The 26,853-nt window shown below is 38.0% G+C and overlaps 4 protein-coding genes across 4 annotated transcripts; 1 reads left to right on the forward strand and 3 right to left on the reverse strand.

Moving 5' to 3' along the window:
* Window positions 1-95: 95 nt before the first annotated feature.
* On the forward strand, window positions 96-1,700 carry Adat1 (Adenosine deaminase, tRNA-specific 1). The gene is made up of 3 exons (XM_064692035.1): window positions 96-320; window positions 380-1,144; window positions 1,197-1,700. Exons 1-3 carry the CDS (start codon window positions 142-144, stop codon window positions 1,504-1,506), a joined length of 1,254 nt encoding a protein of 417 aa, XP_064548105.1. The 5' UTR covers window positions 96-141; the 3' UTR covers window positions 1,507-1,700.
* Window positions 1,701-2,100: 400 nt separating this feature from the next.
* LOC135435132 (C-type lectin 37Db-like) lies at window positions 2,101-3,282 on the reverse strand. The gene is made up of 2 exons (XM_064692036.1): window positions 2,928-3,282; window positions 2,101-2,863 (listed from the first exon to the last, which is right to left on the reverse strand). The coding sequence occupies exons 1-2, from the start codon at window positions 2,992-2,994 to the stop codon at window positions 2,367-2,369; spliced, it is 564 nt and encodes a 187-aa protein (XP_064548106.1). The 5' UTR covers window positions 2,995-3,282; the 3' UTR covers window positions 2,101-2,366.
* Window positions 3,283-4,141: 859 nt separating this feature from the next.
* On the reverse strand, window positions 4,142-14,732 carry CAH1 (carbonic anhydrase 1). Its single transcript, XM_064692037.1, has 3 exons — window positions 14,498-14,732; window positions 5,245-5,403; window positions 4,142-5,180 (listed from the first exon to the last, which is right to left on the reverse strand). Exons 1-3 carry the CDS (start codon window positions 14,529-14,531, stop codon window positions 4,561-4,563), a joined length of 813 nt encoding a protein of 270 aa, XP_064548107.1. The 5' UTR covers window positions 14,532-14,732; the 3' UTR covers window positions 4,142-4,560.
* Window positions 14,733-23,042: 8,310 nt separating this feature from the next.
* Window positions 23,043-26,847, reverse strand: LOC135435130 (brefeldin A-inhibited guanine nucleotide-exchange protein 1-like). The gene is made up of 3 exons (XM_064692034.1): window positions 25,506-26,847; window positions 23,897-25,426; window positions 23,043-23,831 (listed from the first exon to the last, which is right to left on the reverse strand). Exons 1-3 carry the CDS (start codon window positions 26,832-26,834, stop codon window positions 23,676-23,678), a joined length of 3,015 nt encoding a protein of 1,004 aa, XP_064548104.1. The 5' UTR covers window positions 26,835-26,847; the 3' UTR covers window positions 23,043-23,675.
* Between the last annotated feature and the right edge of the window lie 6 nt (window positions 26,848-26,853).

Raw genomic sequence — 26,853 nt, forward strand, 5'->3', positions numbered from 1 at the left:
CAACGCCAGATAATAATTGTCTAGTGTTGGGTAATTAGTTATTTACAAAACAGCTGTGCTATAATTCGTCATAAAAATTCTATCGACAATCGATAGCACTATTTTTGTATGTATTTGCAACTTCTTAGCAATTGTATTTAAATGTGTTCTAAAACTGAGGACAAACCTACAGTGCAGCAAATAGCTGAACTATGTTACAGCAAATTTCGAGATTTACCAAAAACTGGCAAACCCACAAGCAGCCAATGGACAGTCCTGGCCGGCATAGTGCAATACGACAGAGGAACTCAAACCAGCACAGTGGTTGCACTTGCTACTGGGTTGGTACAGTTTAAATAAAAGCATATAAATTAGTAGCTTCCTAATTGTAAATACTCAGCACCAGATGCATTGGCGCGAGTAAGCTATGTGCCAAAGGCTTTGTGATAAATGATTCCCATGCTGAGGTACTGGCGCGACGAGCTTTCCTACGCTATTTGCACAACGAGCTATTGAAGGCAACCACGCAGAAGGAGCAGCAACAGGATGCAGCGCAGTCAATCTTTAGTTGGAAACCAGCGACTGGCTGCTTTGCGCTCAACGAACAGCTTGAGTATCACTTCCTGAGCACGCAAACGCCCTGCGGAGATGCGTGCATTGTGGCTGACTGCGAGCCCTCGACGCTGCCAGCGAAGCGATCGCGATTGGACCCGAAAGCGGCTTTGCCTTTAACGACAAGCTCTACAGTATTCACGGGCGCCAAGTTAATAAGCCGGCAGAAAGACCAGTGGGATGACATGATGCAAACGCCAGCAGCGTTGAGGACCAAACCGGGCCGTGGTGAACGCACGCTATCCATGTCCTGCAGCGACAAGTTGTCCCGCTGGAATGTGCTGGGTGTTCAAGGCGCGCTTCTGGATATGCTTATCGATAAACCCATTTACTTTAGCAGCCTTAACTTTTGTTGTGCCGAAGCGCGCCTGGAAAACCTGCAGCGTGCCATTTATCAACGCTGGCGCGGCAGAAAATGCACACTGAGACGCTACCAGCCGCAGGAGCCATGCATACGCATAAATAATCGACTCAAATTTGAGCATGCCCAATATGCGGAATGGCAGCCGGCGCCGAGTAGCCTTATTTGGGCCCAGTTGCCCGAGTCGCTTAGGTGAGCTGTGCTCAGCTCTGGCAGTATTATTTAATCATGAAATCTTCCACAGACCCTATGAGATCGCAGTAGATGGCAAGCGTCAGGGCGTCACCAAACAGAAACTGAATACTGTACAAGCTGCTTTGGCAGTGAGTAAATATAGGCTTCTATTAAATTGCTTGGACTTGTTGCACTGCTGCCAAGAGCTGCGCGAAAAGTTCGGCCTGCACTTAACTGATCTCCAAACTATGAGCTATGCCGCGTGCAAAGCCTTAGCAAAGGATTACCAGCTGGCCTGGCGGGAATTGAAATGCGAATATTTTAAGCAATGGACTTGCAAACCAAAAGAGCTGCTGGAATTTAGCAAACAGACTGCATGACATACGTTCCAATTACCATTCTCCAGCTCCCTATTGCTACCTCTATTTCTACTCTTTCAAGAATTTTTTATGACAAGGCGGTAAGTCAAATAATTTTTATTTAATTTTAAAAAAATGTAAAGCAAGAAAGATATATATTAATTATAATTGTGGCTGCTAGAGGACTTAGAAGTGAATTGTTTTACCTCCGGAATATCAACCAAGCCTTAAAATCTATTTTATATATACATATACATACATAATAAAGTAGTTATAAGTTTGAAATAAAAGAATTTTATTTCCCCAGCTGTGAATTTTCTTCGTGTATTTTGTTCAATATGTGGACTAGGACTGAAGTACAAAAATTGGCTTACGCTATATTTAAAGCTATGCAATAATTGGAGTACGTGTCTTCTTGCAAAGGGACAGCAGCTTGCTTATAGTTTACTTTCTATTGGTCAGTTTTTGTTTATAAATAACTTTTTGATATTATTTGAGCTCGACTGCAGAAGGCATTTTATTGTTATGATTATTCAATTTGTAAACATTCAGTGGGTTATACTATGAAATGCAGCTTATTAATTACAGTGGTTCAAAATAGTGTTGTTGTGAATATGTCACTTTAAATAGATTTATTTGTATTATTTAATCAAATATCCATTATCAAGAGCATTTTAATATCTAAGAAACAAGTGCTTTTTAATCTTTTAACCAGATATACGAATTGAGTCTAAGGGCTTGACTGGGTCAAAAATTGAGTTGGTTCGGGAATGATTATATTTTAATTTAATTAAACAAAATATGTATAAGTTTATTTTCTTAATTCGGTAATCCAGCAAATGCCTGATTTTTGTTTGTACGCATATTTTGAGCATATCATATTACCACACCACAATGGAAATAGTGCGGGGTGAGGATAGTTGGCAAATAAAGTTTGCCTTCTCCAGGCAGTGCGCCTGCTTCATCACAAAACCATCTTCGTAATCGCTTACTAAGACCACACAATTTAATTCTTCATCCATTTTATGGGGGTCCTTCACATGCTGCACATCCTCGTCGATCCATTTCTCATAGCCAGTCTGTAGACCCGTCGCAATCGAAACATATTCCTCTTGACCCAGTCGATTAATGTCCAGCCAATAGCTTTGACTTACATTCAGTCGAAGCCCTATAAGTAGCCTTTCCTCTTCCATTTTCAGGTTAATTAGATTACCGCCTTTTTGGCGACATTCCTGTGCCGCTTGAAACCAGTTGAGTTTCTTGTTTGCAATGAAATAAAACTTACGACCAATTAATTCGAACGGTTTTAACTGGGCTACATATTCCTGCGGCACGAAATCTATTGTCTTGTACTCTAGACGAGTGCTAAGCGTAGTTGCTATTGGAATTTTTATTTAATTGGTGCAAAATTGTAATTGGCTATAATATTCGATATCTCTTACATTCAACCAGTTTCGTTTGCACCAGCATTTGAAGCAGCAGAACGGAAAAAACAATATACCGAAACATTTTAATTGTACTTTTTGACTGCTACTACTCGCTCAAAAGTTATATTCCCAATGGGCTTAGTTATTATTTTTTGCATATATTTAAAGCTATATTCGCTTTTGCTCGCTTGCTCTGACTAACTATTCTGCAGATTATGCGCTATATATAAATATACCGAGGCATTAGTCAACATAGAAGTCGTTTAGTTATTACAGGATCCGAACTAATAAATGAATAATAAATGTTTTCGATACAATGCACTATGGGCCAGGTCGCTGTTTTTTTGGAAAAATTTAAAATGTTAAACATCTATTGAATAGCATTTCAGAAGCATGGCAATGTCTTAAGCCAAAATGTGGCATTTTTAGGAAAATAATTTTTAATTTAACGTTTAAACTTTTAATCAATAAAAATTTACAGGAATAATTTAATACACAAACTAAAGAGCAAATTGAATATAAAAATCAGTATTTATTCAAAAGCTAAAGCTAATATATATTTAAGAGAACTATGTAGTTTTGGGGACCTATAAATATCAGGTACTCGCATGAATATTCGTATGAAATATGGTTTTTAATTTATTGAATAACTATGCCACAGTGTTTGTTGGTCAATCGTGCTGTGCACAAAAACGTATTTGCTTTCAGTCAAATCAATTTATAATTATTTAATTGATCGGCCCAAAAGTACGATTTTGTAATTGTCGGGGACTAGATACACAAATAGGCGGAATTTTGAATAAATAAATATAGCCGCATATAGTAGAAGTTCTATAATCAAATTCTGTTGATATCTACCCGATGTCTCCTATGACCATAAATTTGAGATTCTTTTTGAACAAGCATACATCCTGTGAAAATAGGGGGAACAAAAATCAGAAAGCAATAAAATCGGCTCATAAAATATTAAAAAAAAAAACGTTCCTTAAACTATGTTTTATAATTATTTTGACGGCGACAATCGATGAAAAATAAAATCGACAAGCTGTAAAACAGGTTAAGTTGACAAAAATAAATACGAAGGGAAGTAACCAATATTTTGAAAAATGTTTTTTAAAACAAACATTTGGTTATATAATAGAGAATTAGACAAGATCGAATGTTGTGTAACGCCCAAAAATCGGTAAGAAATGAAACATCGATTTTGTTCATTTTCAATATGCAACATCTAATAGTAATATATTTATTTTTTAATACCGTAAAGTGTAATACACATTAATCTAATTGTCATTTAGCAAATGTTTAACAAACAAACGTACAAAGCACTCGTACAGTAACAAGATACAAGATACAAGATACAAATACACAGTAAGACAAGCAAATACATATATAAAGAGGTACAAGTGTTTGCTATATAAAGTATAATAATAAAAACTAAAACGAGACTTTAACAATGGGCATCAGCTGCTCTGGGGATATGGTATGGGTGGAGAAGGGGAGGGTGTGTTTATTGGTGGTGGGCCAGAGCAGCTCATCCGATTCGCTCCTACAGTGCAGGCTGTGTATATGAATGATATATACATTCATATATATATAGCTAAGCATACGACTCGATTTATCCGTGTGACCAATCCAACGACGCCCCTCCTCAGTGTCCGCCAATTTCGCGCAGCTCGCGCTTGCCCAGCGGCAGCGGCGGGCGGAAATTGTTGATGACCTTGCCATTGAATTCATTGCAGGGACATTCCTCCTTGACATCGTAGGCATTGAGATTGCGCATGGCATTCAGTTGATCGTCGGAAACTTGTATGGGCGTCTTGAATACAATCCAAATGACACATTCGGAGCAGGGCGGCGTTGTCAACGAACCCTCATACGTCCAGTAGGTGTGCACATTGGGCAACAGCTGGCCAGGATCACAGCCCAGTGGCAGGGTAACGCGATCACCCTTGTGCAGCACAAACTGCAACAGGCTGCTGATCTTGTCCAGCTCAGCATGATGATCGCCCGGCTGTAGGAAAACTCCCAGCACGGCCAGACCATCTGGCGCGGCGGCCGCCTCACCGAATGATTTGAACTTGGTGGTGTTCCAGTGAACCAGATGCAGTTCGCCGGCATATGAGACACCATCGACCGTATGCTCCGAGCCCTTGGAGTCTGTGCAGCCCCAGTGGCAATGGAACTGTTCCAGTTTAAAGATCTGATCGCCCAATGGACCGCCAGTCAGCTCCGAGTTGGCGCCATTCACATCCACGCGCCAGCAGTAGCCTGCAAGGTAATTGGGTAAATGTTTAGCTTGCCAGACCTTACAGCATGTTGTGTGCCAACCTACCTGGATTTACCAGACTCTTGGTATCCTCCGGAACGTACTTCCATTTAAGCGGCGACACCTTCAGATCGCTGCCCTTTTTGGCGCTGGAGGGCGTTATGTCCACGGGCGACTGACGATGTCCGGATGCCTGCGGGTAATCCTTGGCCCAGTGTGCGGGTCCTGAAAAAACCAAACAAATTCAGTTAATTAACTGCGACTATTAACAACTCGTACCACAAATGTAAATCTTTCGATGGTCTTTCGAATTTCGATCGATTTATAAAGGGAACTAAATGATGGCATTAAACCAAAGCAAAGAGACTTAAATCAACATTTAGACTCTAGCTAAGCATGTGGCCAAGAAGGTAATTACCAAAGACAGTTAAGGATCCTGGAAAACACACATATTATAGGTGGCTCTATTCAGGGCACAAACCAAAGGCTCGGCTACCAATTTCAAATAAGATTTTTGGGATCATTTTGCCAAAATTGAACTTTCATGAGTCCCAATTGAAAACTCAGTCCCAGCAAAGCTCGTTTCCATCCACTTCATGTCCTTCATGCACACACTGGCCTGTCCTCATCCTCTTAGATAACTTATCTAACGAAAGCATATTTATTTCTTTTTATCTTACATGAATTCCTGAGACATTAGAAGTAAGAACTGCTATGATGCTCTTTGTACCGGAAATTTGTATGTGGCTTTAATGATAACCATATCTGATAAAAAAATATGTACGTGTATATTTGTAGAAGGCTCAAGTATTTAAAAAGACATTTTTATTAATATCTGACTGGTGTTTGGAAGGCTTAAGCAAAAGCTGGCATAGCTTACTGTGTGCTTCGACAGTCGACTCAGGTTTTTTTGTCTAGGCAAATATTTGTGCTACGATGGTAAAAATGGGTAAGAAAGCTCTTGGCTTAGTGTCAAGCAAGAAAGTTAAATACCCTACCAAATTCAATTTCCGCCCGATAAATGTTAAAGTATAACTTTATTCTGATATAACTTAGCCTGTTCTAAACAAGTCAAGTAAAAATCAGCGTCTAAACTGGTTAATAGCGTAATTTTAAACGACGTCCAACAACAGTTTTAATATTTAAACAAATACATTTACCAAACTGGGTTATTGCCCAATTAAATTCTCACTTAAGATATATCAATTACGTATAATGGAAAACCCACGGGAAAAATATCATTAAATAAAATATTAGAAAACCATTTGGAAATAAACATCAATTAAATGAGTGAAGTAAAGCTTTCAAGTATAATTAAAATATACTATAGAATTTTAGGCAAATGTTAAATAATAGAAATTACAATTTCGCTTACCTAACCCATTGCTAAAATGTGAACAGATGTGAATTTTGAGATCATAAAAATGTTAAATAGAAAAATATACTTTTATGTCAAGACAAATATTATCTTAGAATAAATGAAACTTTTACTTCTATTTTGTGATCATATAAAATTTGTTGTCTGAAGGCGCTTTATCTAGTCAAGAAACATCTGTGACAACAAAATGAAATAATAATTTTAATTTTATATTCATTTTTCTTTTGCCATTGTTTGCTGCTTGCGTTTTTTTTGTTTTTTAATTTTGTCGTGTGCTGCAACAACAACAAAAACAAGAAGAAATATTTACTTGGAGAGATGTCACGTGCTGTGACAGAGACTCACCCGAGAGTTTCGGCTCTGAGGCAGAGTCATGTGATGGGATGGTTCGCACTGACGCACGGCAATAGATAAATCGCAAACTGGGGGCGGCTGGGCGTGCCAGCAAAAATATCATACAAATGTTAGGGTGCACTTAATCATGCATTCCACCTTATCTAAACAGGTCTTTTACTTTGTCTATGGACACACACGATAAATCACCGACTTGAGCTACGGTCTTAGGGCATTAATTTCTTTTCAATTTTAAAGCCCCAGACCAAACTGATAAATCATATGTTGTGTTGCAATGCATTTTCCTTATCAACGGACAGCGTTAATTATGTAATTAGGAAAAGAAAAAAAACGAACGAAAAAATGCCCAAGTAACATTCAACTGTGCAAGTGATACGCAATTTGCACATGTGACAGGCAAATTGATAGGGTATATAAATGGCTAAATCAGGCAAACAGCTGATATACAGCTGCTCGACATAGGTACATATATCACGTATACGCCCGGACAGGCCTATGTTACTTTATGCAACTAGAGCTTTACAATCTAAAGCCATTTTGAAGTTTGCCATTTGCACATGTGACAAAACATATTGCTAGGGCAGATTAATCAGATATACAATTCAGCATTCATTTTGCACACACTACATCACGTATACGCCATGTGTGGCTTCCAGAGCTGGAACCCTGTTATCCTTTGTAGCCATTTCAGGTCTTGCGACTGGCTCATGTGATAGGCGCACGCATAGATCATATAATAATACTATTGTTGAATATACAAATAGCTCATGCATATCACGTATACGCCATGTTCAGCTGCAACCTAGTGAGCCTTTGTGAAATTATGAAAAGCCTTAATTGAGCCAATTGATTGTTTGTCATCTGCACTCATCACGAACGAGTATAAAGGGCAGCTCCACACCTGTATGTAGCTGTGCTTGAATATTTATATCACGTATACGCCATGTACGGCTACATCTAAAGCTTGTGCCCGATGATCCTTTGTTTAATTGAAAGCCTTGCCATTTGAGTGTTTATCATCTCGACGCATGCCAAGCGCGTATATTGTGTATATAAATATAAGAACGACACACCTGATATGCAGCTTTCTTACATATCCATATGAGTTGTGTTACTTGTAAGAGTATCTTTAAAGTTGAAACACACACCTGAAATGCACTTGAATCGCGTATACGTCGTGTGTGCCAGCTGTTCCTGTACAATCGATGCAAATCCTTTAACATTTAAGTTGTGCAAAAATATCCGGTTAATGATAAATTAACCAAATATTTTGTCCGGCTATAAAGCTGTCATTTAGTCAGCTGCTGCTCAGCTACGTTTTGTTGCCAGTTTTGCATTTATACTCATATTTATTAAACAAATTTCATTTATTGCACCTTTCCGTTATTTCAGAGTGCAGCAGCTGCTGCTGCTAGCAAATAATATGCCCATTTTGCGGCTGTAAATTCTAAAGATCAACACGCTATTCCAGTTGAACAATGGTAAAGTAAAAACAAACAGAAAGCAGAGCTCAACGTTTGGTTAGCCGAAGTTTAATTACTCTGCAAAAGAGTCGGGAGTAAGAGCGCGAAACTTAAAAAATTGAAATTATTTAGAAATAAAATAAAGAAAAGAATATTTGTTTAATTACCAGCAATAGCTGTCTGTTTAGCAAACAATTTGAAATATTTGTAATAAATTCGAATTTTTTACAGAAACCGAATATTTCATTTAGTTTATATTTCCTATATCTATCTATATCTATATAGTTCTCTGAAACAGCCGAAATAGAGCTGCTATATAAATTGCAGTTTAGCTTGCATTACTCTTTTCTTGTTACGGAAACGCTAATAAAATTAAATAAATAAATAAATTAAGGCAACGTAATGTCAAGTTGGCCACTTGTGCAAAAAACAGTTAAGGAAATGCACGTGCCTCTAATTTAAAATAATGATTAAATACGAATCTGTAGCGCCGTCTCGCAGACAAGCTGCAGGCTCTAACTAATTAACAATACCAATTATAATATATTTAATAGATTTATATATTATTTTAATTATTCTAAAACAATGTATGTTTTTTTTTAAAATTGTTTAAGTAATTGTTTTTCATTTTATTTAATGTATCTTAATGTTAATTGTTTTTTGTTTTTGTGTTAGTGCCTGAAGACCCCCGAAATATATTGGTTAAATCAAACAAATTGTTTTTTTCATTTTGTCTTGGATAAAAAAACCCCGGACCTCGGGCCAGCCAAGCAAACAATTATTTCAAATTATATTTGTATATATTATACATATATATATATATATATATAAAGCACACGATTTTTAAACAATTGTTACAGTTTACAGATCTCTTTAAAGCATGATTGTGATAAAACCCAAAGGCTTATTTAATTGAATTAAATGGAAACTAAACATTCCAAATGTGGCATGATATCGGTGATTTATATGTCTATGTCCAAAACGATCTGTTGAACAGCCGGCAAAAACTTGTTTTGCGCTATTTTTTTCCCGACAATAAGGAACAAAGTCACATTTTCATTAGAATTTATGCAACATTTCCCAGTTATTTACATTCGTTTCGATTTCCAAGCAAACAAACACAAGTTGGAACAAAACCTAGTTAAATGCGCGACTAAGAGTTACTCTGTGAAAATGCTAACCGATATTTATCGATAACAGCAAACGCGTCGGATCAATAGAAGAAGGACTTTTGATTTTTATCGATATTTAGCGTGAAACGAGGCGCGCTATCGAAAATTGAACATGTCTCAACTTAATCTGAATATGATATATGGATAAAAATCTACATTCGAAATGCCAGCCTAGACCACATTATATATATAGGTACATATGTATATATGAGGTCGCAGATGTCAGCCCAGTCCACAATATATATAAATACTCCAAATGGTTCAAGATATTAAACCATTATTTTCAAATGCCTACAGGGTATAAAAACGAAAAAGTTTTGCAGTGCATGTGTTAACCACTTAAGTTGAATAAAAAACAAAACTGTTTCTGGCCTGAAAAGCGGGTAGAAAAGCCGTAGATATAAACTTAAATTGCATGATCATATCTTATAATTCGCACAGTAGCCGCTAGAACTTGTAGATACACTCGCCTATAGACATTTTTCATCATGAGCTTATTGCGTGTTTTTTTTTGTTTTTTTGTTTTTACGAACTAAGGAAGTGTTTGCTAATTGGACCCTGAGATGTACAACTGGCTCGTAAAAATGTTATTTCTCCAGTCGGTTTATTCCTGCGTGAGCCGGATATATATGGATATTATGTATATTTGTCAGACAATGTCGGACAATGTCGCTTAAGTGACCCAACAAATGGCTTACATAACCCCGTCTCGCGTCTAGTCTTTGGCGAAGCCCCAGCACTGCGCTAAGCTATGGTGGTTGGCCAAGTGTCAAAGTGTCCAAGTGTTCGACGGGGCACAGTTTGGAGACAACCCTCTAAAGAAAAGCCTTTTGGTCAGTTTTCATTGCTAATTATTTGTTTGCATGTGAGAATGGCCGCAGAAATAGATACATTGAATGACCATTAAAACGAAAACTTAAACAACAATATTTTATAGAACAATAAACATGCAAAATTCGAAATTTCGTAGAATTGTCACGTACAGTCGGAAATTTTTGCACTCGGAATGCTAATCTGTAGAGCAAAAGTTTTCCAACTCATAAATTTTATTGTTGTTTCTGTTTTTCTTTTAATATCGCTTCGATATATACACAAACAATTTTGCATATCGTTTATATAGATATATTCTATATCTATTTATTTTTTTATCACACCGACTGTTGATTTTATTGCCCTAGCCAAAAATAATAATCATATATTCGTAATATCATCCAAACAGCATTTTCTCGCACCTTCAGCATTAAGTCTCAAGACTTTGATCAGCTCTCAAGTGCTCTCTCTCTCTCCCTCTCTCTCTCTCTCCCTCTTTCTCTCTGTTTGCTTGTTTGCATAACATCTTTAAATGGTATCGTAAATAGTTATTGTAATATTGATTTTCAATGTGCCAAGAAGTTTTCATCTATATGATTGCCAAATGGGGGTGTGGCAATATGGAAGTCTATTTTTTTGTAATATGTTATAGCGCATCATGCCATTTATGGATTAAGGACGTCAATGGAATATATTATAAATTTTTAATAAAGATATCAATATTATATAAGACATTACAATTCAGAAATACTTGTTTGTTATATATGTAAAGTAGACAATCAGTAGGAAAAGCCGGTCTAGGGAAAACTTACTCGCTTGGCTTAAAAGCAAAAAATACATTTCTCAATCAAAATTGTGCAAGAGCGTAAAAAGGGAGAATTATCTAAACAAGTAAAAGGAACAATTTTAATATGAAACCAAGAATTGGATAAAACTCTTATCGTTCTAAAAGAAAACACGTAGATAATAGTTTTGTGTTATTTCGGTGGATATTACTAATTAGAGCACTTCACTAAATTGACGCATTATGACAATAAATAAACCATATATATGGAGAGCAGATTAAATACCGTGGAAAACCTTATGACAAACAACTTTTTTAGCCCCATTTCACAAAAAGATAAGGACATACAAAAGAAACCCGTCATATGTAACTGATAGCTACTAAATAAATAATGATTGAAGAATTTGTTGTTATAAACAACAAACAGCAAATCACGCCTTAAATGAAATTTGATTGATTTACAAAATATAAACACGCGAGTATTAATCTGAAACTCAAGTCTAATCGTATATAGACAACAGTTCTGCAGGTTTGACAGGGCCAGAGGTAAAAATGATTAAAACAGATCGCATAATCTCTCAGTTACACATACATACCTACATACATACACACATATATAAGTATGTGCACTTATGCTTAATGTAAGAACCACTCTAGACTGGAGTGGACCATAAACAGAAATATATACATATAAAGATCGGCTGGCGGCGATAAGGCATCATTCTCTGATAGATTCCATTGGAAAGTTACCCAGCGCAGACGAATCGAATCAATCAACGCAATCAGCGACATTTAAACAAATCAAAACAAATTGCCAAAAAAAAAAAAGAAATGAAAATGAAAATAAAAATAAAAATTCTTCAACTTTGATTTGGTAAATGCAAACATTCTACATAGGTTATATATCATTTGTATTGTACGATAAGTGAGTAGCATGTGAGGGGCAGGGCTTAGCCAGACAGAACGTTTGACAGACAGGCTTGGGCCATGACAAACGGCTGACTTTGGAACCGGTCTTTCATGCGTCCTTAAGAACCGAACATGCACTTGACCAGCGCCGCAAAAGCAAACGAACTGCCTTCAAAAGCCAGCAAACAGCAAAAAGAGAAGGCGAAACTGAACATGAATAACAACAATGAGCAAAAAACAAGTCTGCCAAAATGAAATAAATAAAGAGTGTGCCGAATATTAAATACCCAACATTTAAATGGCATTTAATTTTGTTAATTGACTAATATCATTTTTATTGGAGTATCGAAAAAAAGAAATATATATATATATATATATTTAGAGAGAAAGTGTTCTTGATTCTTTGTCTATATCTAAATTAAATATTTATTATTTTTTTGATAACTTACAAAATTGACCAATATCATTTTTATTTGTTTAGCTGTTTGCAAATATATCTAGAAAAAGTGTGGTCGATCTTTTTGTCTATATCTTGTGTCATGAAAGTTTTCTTGTTTTTTTTTTTTATTGTAATGGATTAATGTTAAAATAGTATATCCTTTGGAAATTTACCTATGACGAACATTTCTTATGTGCAAATCTTAAGGTAAAGCTAAAGCAAGTGTGCCGCATATTAAATACTTAATTTATACGCGAGATATTTAGCTTAAGAACATGTTTTCGTCTCCTTATTTTTAAAAGTATGCGAGGACTTGGACATTATTTCGTATTTTTGTGTTTTGTAGATAATTTTTTAATCGACTTCCTTTACAAAACAACATAAAAATTTACTTGATTTTTTTTCTGAAAATTTAAAATAAAAAAAATAAAGAAACTTTTTAGATAAAATGTTGTAGGTTATACTCAAAAATTCTTTTTAAAGTTGAATTTTTATTGAGAAGTCTCGAAGGAAAGAACTTGTTTTATATAATTTTTTAGGGATGGATTCCTTAGACCGTGTAGGGAAAAACTTTTCGAATATCTATATAGTATGCTGTAACAAATGTACCCAAAATTTTGGTACAACTCTTTGATAGAGAATGATCAAAGAAAACAACAAATGAGAACTCGGAACTGGTTAGAATCCGACGGGGCGACTGACTTTGTGACTGGTTTAATGGGAAGCACCCGCAACAGACAGAGTCCAGTTGAGATCACGAGACGCAGCTCGTGCAAAACAACGATTGGCAGTCTACACTTGCGTCTCTCTGCTGCTCATTTGTTTGTGCTACTTCTGTGTGTATACGATTTAATTATGGCTGTCGCATATTTATGAGCTGCCGACGAACCTATGAACGTGCCCAAGTCTCTCGAACTTTGGTTGTGTGTGTGTGTGTGTGTGTGTGTCTGTGTGTGTTTTCTGTGTGTGTTTGTTGTGTGTGGAGTGGCAAAGCGATGATGCATGTAATTGAGGCGCAAAGCGTCATTTGCGAGCAAAACTGAACTTGATTGAATTAACAGCGAGTGGAACAACTGAAGTTGGCGAGTTTTTAACCGGAGTGAACCCAAAAAAAAATTGACAGCTGAGTAATCAATAGTCGCAGCGCATTCACTTAATTTTAGTCACTCGACTGACTTGTTTTTAGCTTGTACTATTTAACGTTTCCCAGCCAGAGCAATAATAGTAAATATAATATCTTAATGTTAGCTATTTGCTAGAATCCACGCTGTCTGAGGCCGCAAATTTCCTCAACTATATGACGGCTCTGCTGCATCAGAGCAAACATCATGCAATTCAATTTCAACAAACAATAACTCAGGCAAATAACTTAAATGTCTGTTATCTATTAGATAACATTCGTGTTCAATCAACGGTGTTGTCTCAATTAAACGACAAGCACAACGGCAACAGCTATACACAGCTATAAAATGCGCCCACAACCAACCTGTCTCTCGAAATCTTTATTTTTGCGCTGCTCCAAAACTTTCCCAAAAAAAAAGTCGTTGCACGCATGCGCAGCGTGCGTCACGTTTATAAACAAACAGAGAAAAACGTAGCAAAACAAACAAGCAGAAAATCTTTGCATTGCCGAAGGCAAAACACCCTTTCTTTTATATTATATTCAACAGTGTTACTGACAACACTATTTCTACGGCTTTTCTTTGAAAGCTGAATTATATAGTAGCCCGATATGTATATTATGATCAAAGATATTTTTAAGAGACCAACAAAAATTTTTATCCGAAAGTATCTATGACAAGCTATAAGATTCTTGGATTCCGAGAACACAATGTTTAGAAACTAGGAGATTATATTGCATATGTATCGACAGACAGACAATTAAACTGATCAAGAATGTGTGGTACATATATGTTGTGGATAGGTTTGTCAATATCATTTGGTATGCACATTTAATCACAAAACTAAAATACCCTTTGCTAGGGTTTACAAATTATAAGCGCCGCTTACCGTTCTCTTCCGTATAGCCCCAGTGATGGCTCATTTTAAAATTGATCTTTGGTTTCTAGTAGAGATTTGGTGAAATAGCAATAATTTTTGTTCTTGCACTCGCGGTTTCTGGCACCCGTTTGAATTTCGTCGCGAATGCAACTGAGCGTTTTATAAAGACCCGATAATGGGCTAGGGTTACGGTTTGCTAAGGGTAGCGCGTCTGCTTAGCTAGTCCGCTGGCTGTACACTGTTTGACTCGCGGCAGCGTCGCTGACTTCGAAGCCGTTGCGCCAACCAAATAGCAGAAAAAAAAAACAACAACAAAAAGGCAAAAAAACACGCACCTAACCGGACTGAAACAGCGAGAGAGTAAGAGAGAGTGCGGGAGAAAAAGAGTGCACGCTAGCAAGCGAGCGAGTGAATGAGAGAAAGCCCAGAGAGAACATGTCAATTGAGCAATTGAACTACTGTTTTTAGCCTCGCTCACGCTGCTGTGCGCGGAGGTGCAGCGGCAGAGAGTGTTGTAAAAAGCGTTTACGCGGTTCACCGCTCTCGACCGCGCGGCAACATTAATTGCATTGTGTTGCGTATGTATACGCAATGCTGGTTAATGCCTGTTAAATGTCAACTGTCTGTCGATCGATAACGACAATCGATTAATAGCTGTTACTGTTAAACGGACTGGTGTTATTTATGGCACGCTGTTAAGTTGCGCTGTTTGCTTGAAAATGTAAGCTGAGTTTCCACTGTGCACACACACACACACACACACTAAATTGTCGCCTTAATTTATTGTTGAACTTTAGTGCATTGTTTTTTTTGTAGCTCTTAGCAGACAAACACAAAGCGTGATCACAATCGCACGCTCAGCGGCACACACGCAACACACATACTACATACACACTCACAGCTGCTAACCGTTTATGCGCAGCCACAATTTAATCTCGACTTTTTTTTGGGCAAAAATTGAACCACAGCTCGTCTCTCAATTGCCATAGGGTTCTTTGCTAGGGTTGTTAAGGGGGTTGGGGGCAGGTTTCTGTGCCTCAATTTTCATCAACGCTTATTTCATTAGAACAGTGCCCCAAACGTTGCACGGGGCTAGTTTAGCGAGTTAAACCAATTTTGCAACTAATTTAGAAAATTTGTATGAGTTTCAACTCACATCTGATCTATATGATTGTCGTAATATGGAACTGGTTCATTGCTCGTTCCACGCTGCGTATGCGCAATTTTATTAAATCGTGCGCTATTTAAACAGCTATTGGTTCTGGGCTCCAGCTTTTATCGCAGCTTTATTTTCAATTAAGTACAGAGACATTTTATATTTGCACGTTGCTCACGTGAGCGTAAGCGGCAAACTTAAAATACATTTCCGTAATTGCAATTATTGCACAACAAATATTGCAGCAAAAAATGGGGGGAAACGGAATTTGCGGGTAGCCAGATTTATCTATATGCGCTAGCCCCTCGCCCACTCAAGGTCAAGCATGATAATTAAATAGAACTCTAATGATTGTCTGTTAAATTCCAACTGTTTTCACAGTGCTGTGTAATTTTTGCATTTGGCTGGAATGAAAGCTATACACAGCACTCAGCTAAGAAACACTCTCAGTCTGTTGAACTTAAGAAAGAGTTCAAGGCATAGTAGATCATTTGAACTCACCCATGGTCGCATTTCCTTCTTGTTTGTCAACTAATCTTGTAGCTTGATAAAAACAACAAAATAAAGCTACTTTGCTTTATTTGGTTGGCCAGTTTCCCGCACTACTGTGTTTATTTATTTATTTGTTTTTTTTTTTATTTGTTTGAGTTTTAGATAAACACGCGTGCCCGGGTCTTGTTTTTCGGTTTAAAAGGCTACTTTTTGGCATTATTATTGTGTTACGGTGCCATAATCTCTTATATCTTTTATCTAGCAGTTGTCATGAAGTGAATATATAACGTGATCACAGCATACATCTGGCAGTTGCCAGTTACTAAACTGCTGGGAAAAAAGTACAATGAAAATAACATATCACATAGAAACTAGATAATACTACTTAGATCTGGGACGTTACACTATCAACAACATATTAAAATACATTCGTTCCTTTTAATATCACATAAATTTACCAATTTTTAAGTCGCTATACATACTAAAATAATATTGGATTTTGTTGCCATTAGACTTCTGCTCTTGTTAGGCACAACATGCATATATTCTCTATTTATAAAAAAAACTGTTTGTCCTGACTGACTGACTGACTGATTGGTGATCAACGCACAGCCCAAACCGTAAGAGCTAGGAAGTTGAAATTTTCACTGTAGTTACCTTATGTGGTGTAGGTGCACGTTAAGACGGGGTTTCGGGAAATTCCACCCGCAAGTGTGGAAAAATCGCGAAAAACGTTTGCATGCAACTTTTTTGTTTACCATCCGATCGGCCTTAAACTCATTTTCAAAGTTCTTTAGATCTTTAGATCTTCTTTTGGAAAAGCCATCCCTCCTTGGTAGAAATGGGGTTCAAAAATTTGGTGGGTAACGTCCTAAAATTCATTCCCAAAGATCTACATAAAAAATCATTTGAGACGTGTTTTTCACTTTTCGCAGAATCCAAACCTCTTCAGATGAAATGCGATTAGACAATTTTTTGGATGAAGTTTTATCTTTTCCCAATTTGCTTGAAACTTATTTTCAAAGCTCTACATAAGAAATTAATGAAAACGTGTCTCAGCGATTTGGGAAATTCCACCCGCAACAGTGGTAAATTGGCGGAAATCGTTTGTATGAAAGTTGTTTGTTGACCATCCGATCAGTTTCAAAATTATTTTCAAAGCTTTTTGATAACATTTACTTTACACGTGCCACGGGCAAGGCCGGGTTATACCCGCTAGTATACATATATGGGATATATATATAGTAGTTCCTCCAGTATATATATATATGAATATATATACTGGAGGAACTACTCTTCCCATATGTGATCGAATCAAGCAATATGATGTACAACCCTCTAGATCATCCTTAATTTTGTAAAAATGAGTTTGGCGTATTATCATATTTTGTTTATCTAGATGATAACATGTTATGAAATGCATAAAGAGTATTTATTCTTTTACTTAAAATTGTAATTTGTTTCTCGCTATATTGTAGGCCATTTGCACAGCATAGAAACTTGTTTTTTTTACATATAATTTTTTACATCTCCTTAACCTAATATATCTCGATCATTTGGTTGTGGTTTTTCTGCTTATATTCCAGTTTTTTTTCGTTTGATACACATTTTATTATTTAATTAAGTGTTTAATAAAGTAACCGTACGTTAGCAATTAGCACATATCGTACGAAATCTGATAATTTCAATAGCTGCAAATTCGTCAGGGGCGTCATCGTGTGAGAGCCTGATTAAGTTTCCATTGAAATTGACTTATAAACAAGATTTATTAGCATATCGCTCAAAATTTGTAGCTCACACAAAATATTGGTCTCCTCCTTCTTCCCCCCCTCTCCAAAACTTTCCTTTGCTCGCTTCTTTGTGCTGTCTGATCATTTAGCAAAACAGCACTGCGTGTTAATCAAATTGCTTAAAAACAAAACCAAATATATAAAAAATATTTCACATATGTGTCACGTGTGCAGAGATTATTTGAATAGAAAGAAATTTGGATGCTCATAAGTAATTCAATAAAGTTTATATAAAATCCATTTCTTGTCCCAAATCGTATGATGATCCCAGAGCTATTCAAACACAAAGCAAATGGGCTAAAGTAGTAGGTGAAAGCATTTTATCGCAGAAATCATTTTTTATTAGATTTTAAAAATACATTTTGTCTATACCTCGCTCTGTTCATTTATTTATCATACTCATTCCAAGTGCTAACTGCAGCATTATAAAATATACCCCATCGATCTGCTGTTGCGAAATGTCTTTATAATATACATATTTCATATTTTTTAGATTGAAAATGCTAGACATTTTGAGAGAAATTCTGATGTTCGCAAATGCTGCCAAAAAAATTAATAAATAAGGTGCAACTGCCAAAGTTCTTTGATTCCTTTCAAAATCTCTCAAGCTAAATTCTAGGTACAAACGCGAAATCCTCTGAAAATGTTGACTTTTTGCAAGAGGAAATTTATTTACACAATATATAAGGAACTATGTTATCGTTAATGCTTTATTTATTTTTATTTTTTGTTAATTTACTTATTATTTGCTTAAACGTTTAAACTCTGCATCATAAATTTTATATAGCCAGCTCAAAAAATCTATATGCATCTAGTCGATATAGTCCTTGGAAACCTAGAGGATCAGATCTCTGCAAAATGTGGCAAAATGGTCGAAAAACATTTCTCTTTCAGGAGCCCCTGTACATTAACTGTAGCTGGAATGCTACTTAACAGCCGTCTTTACAGCACTCCTGTTACATTTACTGTTGCTTAACAGCAAATTTTAGATTTCCAAACAAAATCAAAAAACGTGGTATGCAAGTCGATTCCAGAGATCAGTACGAGTTCAAAAAGGTATAACTTTCCACTTTTAGCCAAATAAAACGAAAAATCTTCAAAATTATAACGGCATTTTTTCGCGTTTTTTAAATCGCTGTATCTCGGCCAAATAAGCCCCGATCTTGGAAAGATTGGTCTCGTTCGACTCGTGGTCACAGCCATTTTCAGCCAAAATCGTAGTTTTTGCAAAAAACATAGTCGTTTTTCTCAAATTGGGCCATTTCTTAGAATTCAGATTTTTTTTGGTGTCAATCGATAGTCGGGATCCGTACGAGAAGAAAGAGGTATATCATTTCGAAATCGGACATATGGTACCCGAGATAATTTCAATTTTAATTTTAATTTCAACGTATTATGTAGACAGCACGAAAGTATGCAGTACTAACTACTAAAATTCTGCTAAAAACCGCTACAAACGGCTATAAATGGCTAAATAAAGCCCCTGTTCGCCAGAATTCAAGAAAAATCTCGGCTGCCAACGGACAGATTTTTAACGACTGTTGATTTTTGAATTTGTTGCAATCCCATATCCCTTGTATAAAAATGTCCAATTTTAGATTCAGCGAAAATTCCCGTAGGATATCTAATATTTTAAGGCTGAATGCAGCGTGTTTACGAACTTCATATTAATTTTACGTTGCAAAATTTGAGAAATTGTTTGCTAAGCAACTATTTTTACAAAAAGTAGATCGGTTCTAAAATAAAAATAAAATTCCAATATATTCCACAATTATTAAAAAATGGCATATCTACCTAAAATCCGACCTAATTTCCACAAATAATAATAATTTAAAATCTTTACAAGTATCATTTAAATTTTTAATATGGTCCTATTTTCAAATGATTTACCCTTTTTATACCTTTACGGTTACATTACAACTGGGATCAAAAAAGCGACACACAATAAAAAAAAAGACAGTCAAAAGAACAGAATTTCTCCATCTCGATTCAATTCGTCTGAGCGCGAATGATAAGTAGATAATACAAAAACAAACACACATATGCCAAAGTGGATAACGCACATGCAAACACATGTTTGCAGAGGGAAGCGCAAAATTGCTTATGGCTTTCCGATGCAAACAATTTCTTTGTACGGATTCGTATTGTGAGCAGCTGCTTGCCTATTTTCTGTGCGCCGCTTTTTCGCCCTCTTCCATTCTGTATTGGTTTAAGATTCCTAGTTAATATGATATGTTGCAAAAAACTTGCAGGTCTTACTGGGCGAGTCAATGAAAGGTTTTTAAATAAAGTATAAAAACACATTCAAAAGGTTTTTACATCAGGTTTGAGCAGCCTCATTTAAAGCACACAAACATGTTATTTATCAAATATAACCAGTAAATATGGTCCGATTCAAATGGCTTACTCTTTTTATTCTCGTATGGTTCTTATCATATTGACTACTGGGGTCAAACTAATACACAACGAAGTTGCGAGAGTGCAATGTGAACGTAAAGAAAAAAGGACGCATAGAAATAAGGCAAGAATAGATAAACGATACATCAAGGAAAATGTATATGTGTGCGCGATTCATTATGCACATTTGTATGTGTGTTTGTAATAGGCGAAGCAATGGGAAAACAAAAGACTCAAGCAAAAAACTAAAGCACGACACAGAGATGGCAAAATCTTTGGAATTATTATCCGATTGCATACATACATATTTATTTATTTTTGGATAATTTAATGTAGAAGAGAGAAGCTTATTTTCTGCGTTGTGCATGCCATTTAAGAATTTAAATTATTAAATTAGACTAAATTATCTGTTCTATTCATGAAATCAAAATGGACTCACGAGTCCATCGTCCATGGACGGACTTAAATTTCGAATAGCTAATTGAGTGCATTTTGGAATAATCAGCCCAATCTGGCCATGTAAATTCGTGCTATTCCGGCATCATTAGGTTGTCGTATGTTATAGTCCTTTGAATCCTTATATATATAACCAATTTCTTGACATTTCGCGGACCAGGATTACTAATTGCCATTACATTTTACGAATCAGGATTACTAGTTGGCATTTCAAAATATACTTATCTTTATTTGGCATTACAAAAAAAAGCTTCTCTTTTTTTGGTTTGCATAGCTTGGTTGCCTATCGTAATGTTTGCATTTGTCCATTGTTTGTTCCCCATTAAAAGATGTAAATAAATAAAATATAACACACTCTCTTCTCTTTTCTGCATTAAAAGGACTACTGTAAGGATAAACTGAACCTAGTTGGATGCTCGCTAAATCCCTTTTTCTGCGCGTGGAGAGCAGCCATGGTAACACCATAATTAAAGGGTCTTTCAGTTCCAATTACATTATTATAAGATTTCAGATGATTTTGGAACAACATCTCTGCTGCTTTGGGTGCGCCATTCGTGTCGGATAGCCTTGAAGCTCTAGCAGCTTGCGCTCACCATGTCGGACGTCTTCCCATGATCTCAGTTTTTGATCTTCCTTTTCCGGCTGCTATGGCCAATCGCTAATTTACCTTGGGTATCCTGTGCCGACGACTCTGCCGCAGCTACGCCGTCTAGATTGCTAATACTCGCATCTAAGAATGTCATACCTGAGTCTTACAATTTTTCTATCAGTCGCTGTATTTAATCTAACAAATTGAAAACAGGCCATCCGACAACTTTTTACTTAGGAGGTAAGGTAAATGTGTTTTGTTTTTCTAATGATCTTTAAAGGACCTCTTTGCGAATCTTTATTCAATTCATTTAATTGATATCATGAGGACATAGCCAAATTATGAAAATAAATAAAAGGACATTTAAAGAAGTGTATCCATAACTTTCCTATATCCTTCACTCACAAGCATAAAGTCCAGTTCAATACACAGTAAAAAGGGCGCTAAGATAAGATATGGACCAGGGCTGCCAACTGACCAAAAGATATCGCAATCATTCATACAGTCCTCGAAACATTAAAGATTTTTTCATTTCATTCTGTTTTCTTTCTATAAGCAACTTAAATTTTTCGGATCCTTAGATTTTTTAACACAGCTCGAGGATTACAATCAAGGATTTGACCAAGTTATGGATATTTTTCTAAGAAGGATTATTAATCACAAAATCGCCCATAACTTGACTATTTCAAAGACAATCCTGATTTTCTTTGGCCAGCAGACAGTCCTTGTCCTACCGCTGATGAGTATATAATGAGGACGAGAGTCATGCGAGGAGCTGAGAAAAAGAGACGTTTTGTTATGCAGACAATTGCCAATAACTCGGCTGTAGGCTTACTTAACTTGAGGAGTCATGTGCCAATCAATTTAAATTGATCAGGCTCTCAGCTCTAAACGGTCCAAAGGACATTGCATTCGCCCATTAAGATTCCTAGATATGGTTATATTTCTAAAATGAACATTTTTTTCTTTGCCATAGCTCGTCTAAATCCTTAAGACTATCGGAAGGATAGACATTTTTAAACTATAGAAGACCACGACTATCGATTTACATTCAAGGAGTTCCACGATTCGAAATTTCACTACAAACTTTCACAGGGGAAGTGATAGTCCTGGTCCCGTCTGGATAGGAAAAATGAAAAATGTGCAACTTTTTGACGAATTATGAAAATTCTTGGATAGTGCTGAAATGGACATGTTCTGGCCGATTTAGAGATTCATGTCCTTTTTGCGAAAAATATCCATAACTTGGTCAAATACTTGCAGATTTGATGGTTAGGATCGTAGGGATGAACTTCAGCGTTCTGCATATAAGACTCTAAGGATACGACAAATTGGATATAATGACAATATCTTTGATATCGATGTTCTTTGGTCAACTGGTAGTCCTGGTCCATATGAAGTGTTTGACACAAGCTCGCCAGGATCTACAAGGTCGGGAGCAAGTTATGGCCTTTTTTTGTGTGCAAATAAAAATCCTTTAATAAAGATCTTTACTATTGCATATTCCATATTGGCAGGACAAGGACTGTCTGTTGGCCAACTGACATCAAGCTAGTCTTTGAATCGCGTCGATCTGCATCAAAAAGTCATGGCTCATACAGATAACATAATGCTTATTATACTGAAGATTTCTCATCTAATTGTTATCTAATTTGAAATACAATATGCGTACACTTCTTATTGCTGTAATAGATATATTTGTAATATATAATTTGATTTAAATTAAAACTAGCAATATACAGGCCAAAGTGTAGCATATGATTTATCATTATTTATGCTATACAATAATAGATAGATAATATATAATAATAGTGGATTAAATGAATGGTTACACCAAAGAATTTTGCGTTTGCCAGAAAGAAAAGGTTAAACTATAGGTTATAAAACACATATATATGTATGTGTCACGTAAACCGATTCACATACACTTTAAAGCATTTAGCGGGCGCGCGCGCACGCACACACACACATACACACACCCAGCATGAGTGTGTGTATGTGTAAACATGGTAAAAAACAACAACATTTTGTTTAAACCTAGGTATAAACATTACGATCGCATAAATGTATACATTTATGTATATAAATATAATAAAATATAAACTCTGCTTGCGGCGGATGGGGCCAAAAATGACAACTAAACAACGTAACAACAAAGCCAGGATATGGATAACTAGTGGGTAACCAGTTGGTTGTGGGGGTATGTGTGTGGGTGTAAGAAGGGGTAGGTGGAAAGGGTTGATGCCTCTCAACATTGCCAAGTCAACGTAGCAGTGGCCGTGTCGCTGTTAAGTGCGTGCGCCTTGACTATTTGACATTTAGATTAACATTCACATTCATAATATTGAATACTGGACCGATGCGCATAAAGACACGCCTAAGGACACTTCTCAGTTCGGGCTTGAGGTCGAAGCACATCATTTCGCACAGCAGGCTGTAGTAGTTGGACACATGCGTCGCAAACTGCGAAAGGATAACGGTCAAATTAAAGACAAGATTATATTTATATATGTATATATGCCACTCACCCTGGCATCGGTCATCTTGAGCAGCCGCGTCAGGATGAGCAACAGCAGTGAGGTCCACGCATCGCGATGCGCCTCGCTCTGCAAGCTAAGATAGTAGGCGAGCGCTTCCTTGCAGACTTGCACTAGCTCCTGCTCAATGCCGGGCCAGTCGCTGCGTCGATTCTCATCGCCGTACATTTTGAAAAAGATGCGCAACACGCAGGCCAACGAGGCGGTCTCCTGCTTGAGCAGATTCGGCTTGACGGAGCCTTTAAAGCCCGCCCGCCACAATAAATTGCGCTGATCCTGATCCGCATTGAAGCACTTGGCAAAACGATGTGACTGCATCAGGCACTCTGCGAGCGTGAAGAGCTGCCGTGTGCGCAAATAGCCGTACATGCCCTGTTCCTCGCGCTGGCAATCTAGTTGCAGCTGTTGTGATTGCCCGGAGCCGCCACGACAGCCGCTCATATCGGCCGCCGCCTGAGCCAGCGTTTCGGCATCCTCCTTGCGCGAGGTCGCCGGAAAGAAGACAATATTATCCATGGTCTGTATCAGCTCCAGCTGCACCACACACTTGATATGCAGTGCCTCGAACTGATTGTGCGCCAACGCCATAAACGTCGGTTCCTGCGGCGCACTGCTTGTGGAATGTGGTGTACTGGAGGCACGGCGTGGCAGCTGCTGCTGTGGCTGTTGATCAGTGCCCTTGTTGGGCCGCCAAGTGAGCAGCTCTTTGGGCAGCGTTGCATTGAATATGTCCAGTATGCACTGGCAGGTCTTGTCCCAGGTGACCTCATTAAACTTAAACCCATTCGAGATGACCAGATTCTCAAGGCAATTGGTGCCGGAGCGTGCCAGCTGCTCGTTGTTCTGCTGCACGCACCAGTGCAACTGGGCGAAGAGTTCCTCTAGCAGCAGATGGCCCAGCACATCAAAATACTGCGTGAAGACATCAATGATTGCATAAAGCGCATGATTACAAGTGGTTGTCATCCATTCGGACTTTTCGGTCACATGCTCCGGTAGCTTCATATTGTCGAAGATGCGAAAGATCACATTAAACAAATCCTTCCACCAGTTTGGCTTAAAGCTATCGCCATGCGTTTTCACGATCTCGAAGAGCACGGTCAGGCCGCGTGTGCGGACATCCAGCTTGCAGCGATTGACAACGCAGGAAAGCGAAAAGAGCATGGGAAACCAGCCGCGCACCCACACCCGATCCTCCTCCGCCACGGAGGCATCGTTCTCCATGCCCGCATGCTCAGCAAACAGCTGGGGTGCATCATGGACGCACTGGGCACAGTTACGCACTAGGCGTATCGCCTCCATGCTAGTGTCCGGAAAGCGTGCATTGCACGCAAACTCTGACAGGCACTTGACGGCATCCTGGAAAGAGTCCACCATAACGGCAAATTGTCGCCGATAGAGCTCGCCAATGATTTTGCCCGTTGTCTGGAACGCCAGCTCCACAATTGGCTCCTCATGATCCCCGGCAGCTAGGTGAAATATAGAGAAGATGTTCTTCCAGCCAGATCTTATATTATGAGCCTGCAAAAAAAAAAGAAATAAATACGTGATTACAAACATATTAAGTAGATATAGTTGGTTCGGAAGCTGGGATAATTACTTGAGAGTTGACCATCTGAGCAATGCAGCGCACGACCATGTCGCGTATGGCCGGCGAATTGTTCTTTTTCATGATGTGCTCGAAGGGACGTAGAAAATCCTTTTGGAAACGAAAGTTGCTGAATTCGCCCTTCTCCATAAACTTCATGGATAGCTGACGCAGTGAGTCCAAAGCGAAGAATGCAATCTCCTCGTTGCTATTGCAGCCGACGGTATTGAAGTGCTCGCCAAGCACCTGCCAGATGCGTGACCATTGCAAACGAATACGCTCCATGTTGTAGTAGCTAATCTCGACGATTTTCTGAAGCGAGAACATTCGCGGCTGTGTCTGCTGCAGTTCATCCACAGACACCTGGCATAGTGCCCTCACAAAGTCCACAATCGCATCGCCATCGAGACGCATGGACCCAGTAAAGATGCGGTCGACAGCCACAACAACGCTCTGGCTGCTCGTCTCGCCAATGTGCTCCTTGACGCTAGGATTGAGCGTATCCTTGAGCGTGGTTTGTGCGCCAGACAAAAACTGCGGCCGCACTCCAGTGCCAATGAGCTGCGCCAGCTCCAGCTGGCTAATGCACTTGACTATGTCTAGCCAGCTACTGCCTAGATAATTGCCATCGGTATGGGCGACCATGATGAGCGTCTTAATGGTATCTATATTCTTGGCCTTCATCTCATTAATTGGCGAATTGGCGTTCAATAAGGTGAAGCGTGCCAGCGCCTGAACATAGGCATCCCGTTCCAGAGACATGTGGAAAATGCACGCAATTCGAATTGCACAGCGTATGCCGTCCAGACAGAGAGTAGCTATCTCTGGATCATCGCAGACCTGCAGGCCCACAGAAAAGGCGGCCAGAAATGGTGTCCAGGCCATTTTGAACATTGGACGCACATGCTCCAGATGCTTGGCCGATGTAAACGGCGATTTCACATGCGATACAGACTGCATCAGATTGGTAGCCGTCAGGGAGATGACCTCCATTTCCATGTTCCACAGCAGTTTGCGTCGCTTCTCCGTAATGAAGGGCTGCTTTCCCGCGGGCTTTGGTGCTATGAGCATTGTGGTATTATTCTTCATTTTAATCTCATGCTCGGAAATTTCATCGTATATAGAAGACAAATATTCTTCGGGCAGATCATCTTTGCTGTCACTAATGCCGCGATTCATTTTAATGTACTGCTCCTTGGTCATTTTGTGCTTGACCTGCGGGGAATGAAGATCCGTGGTCAGCATAATAATGCTAAAGGCTAGCACATAAACTGTGTCCGCGCTCTGGAATAGCTGATTCTGTGGATTGCATTCGCAGTATCTGCTAGCAAACTTCTCCATCAGTCGATCAATCTTTTGC

This window comes from Drosophila montana, unplaced genomic scaffold (assembly GCF_035044405.1).
Source record: "Drosophila montana isolate Dmon_TW-CO22-7 unplaced genomic scaffold, ASM3504440v1 contig_3514_1, whole genome shotgun sequence".
Classification (NCBI taxonomy): Eukaryota; Metazoa; Arthropoda; class Insecta; order Diptera; family Drosophilidae; genus Drosophila; species Drosophila montana.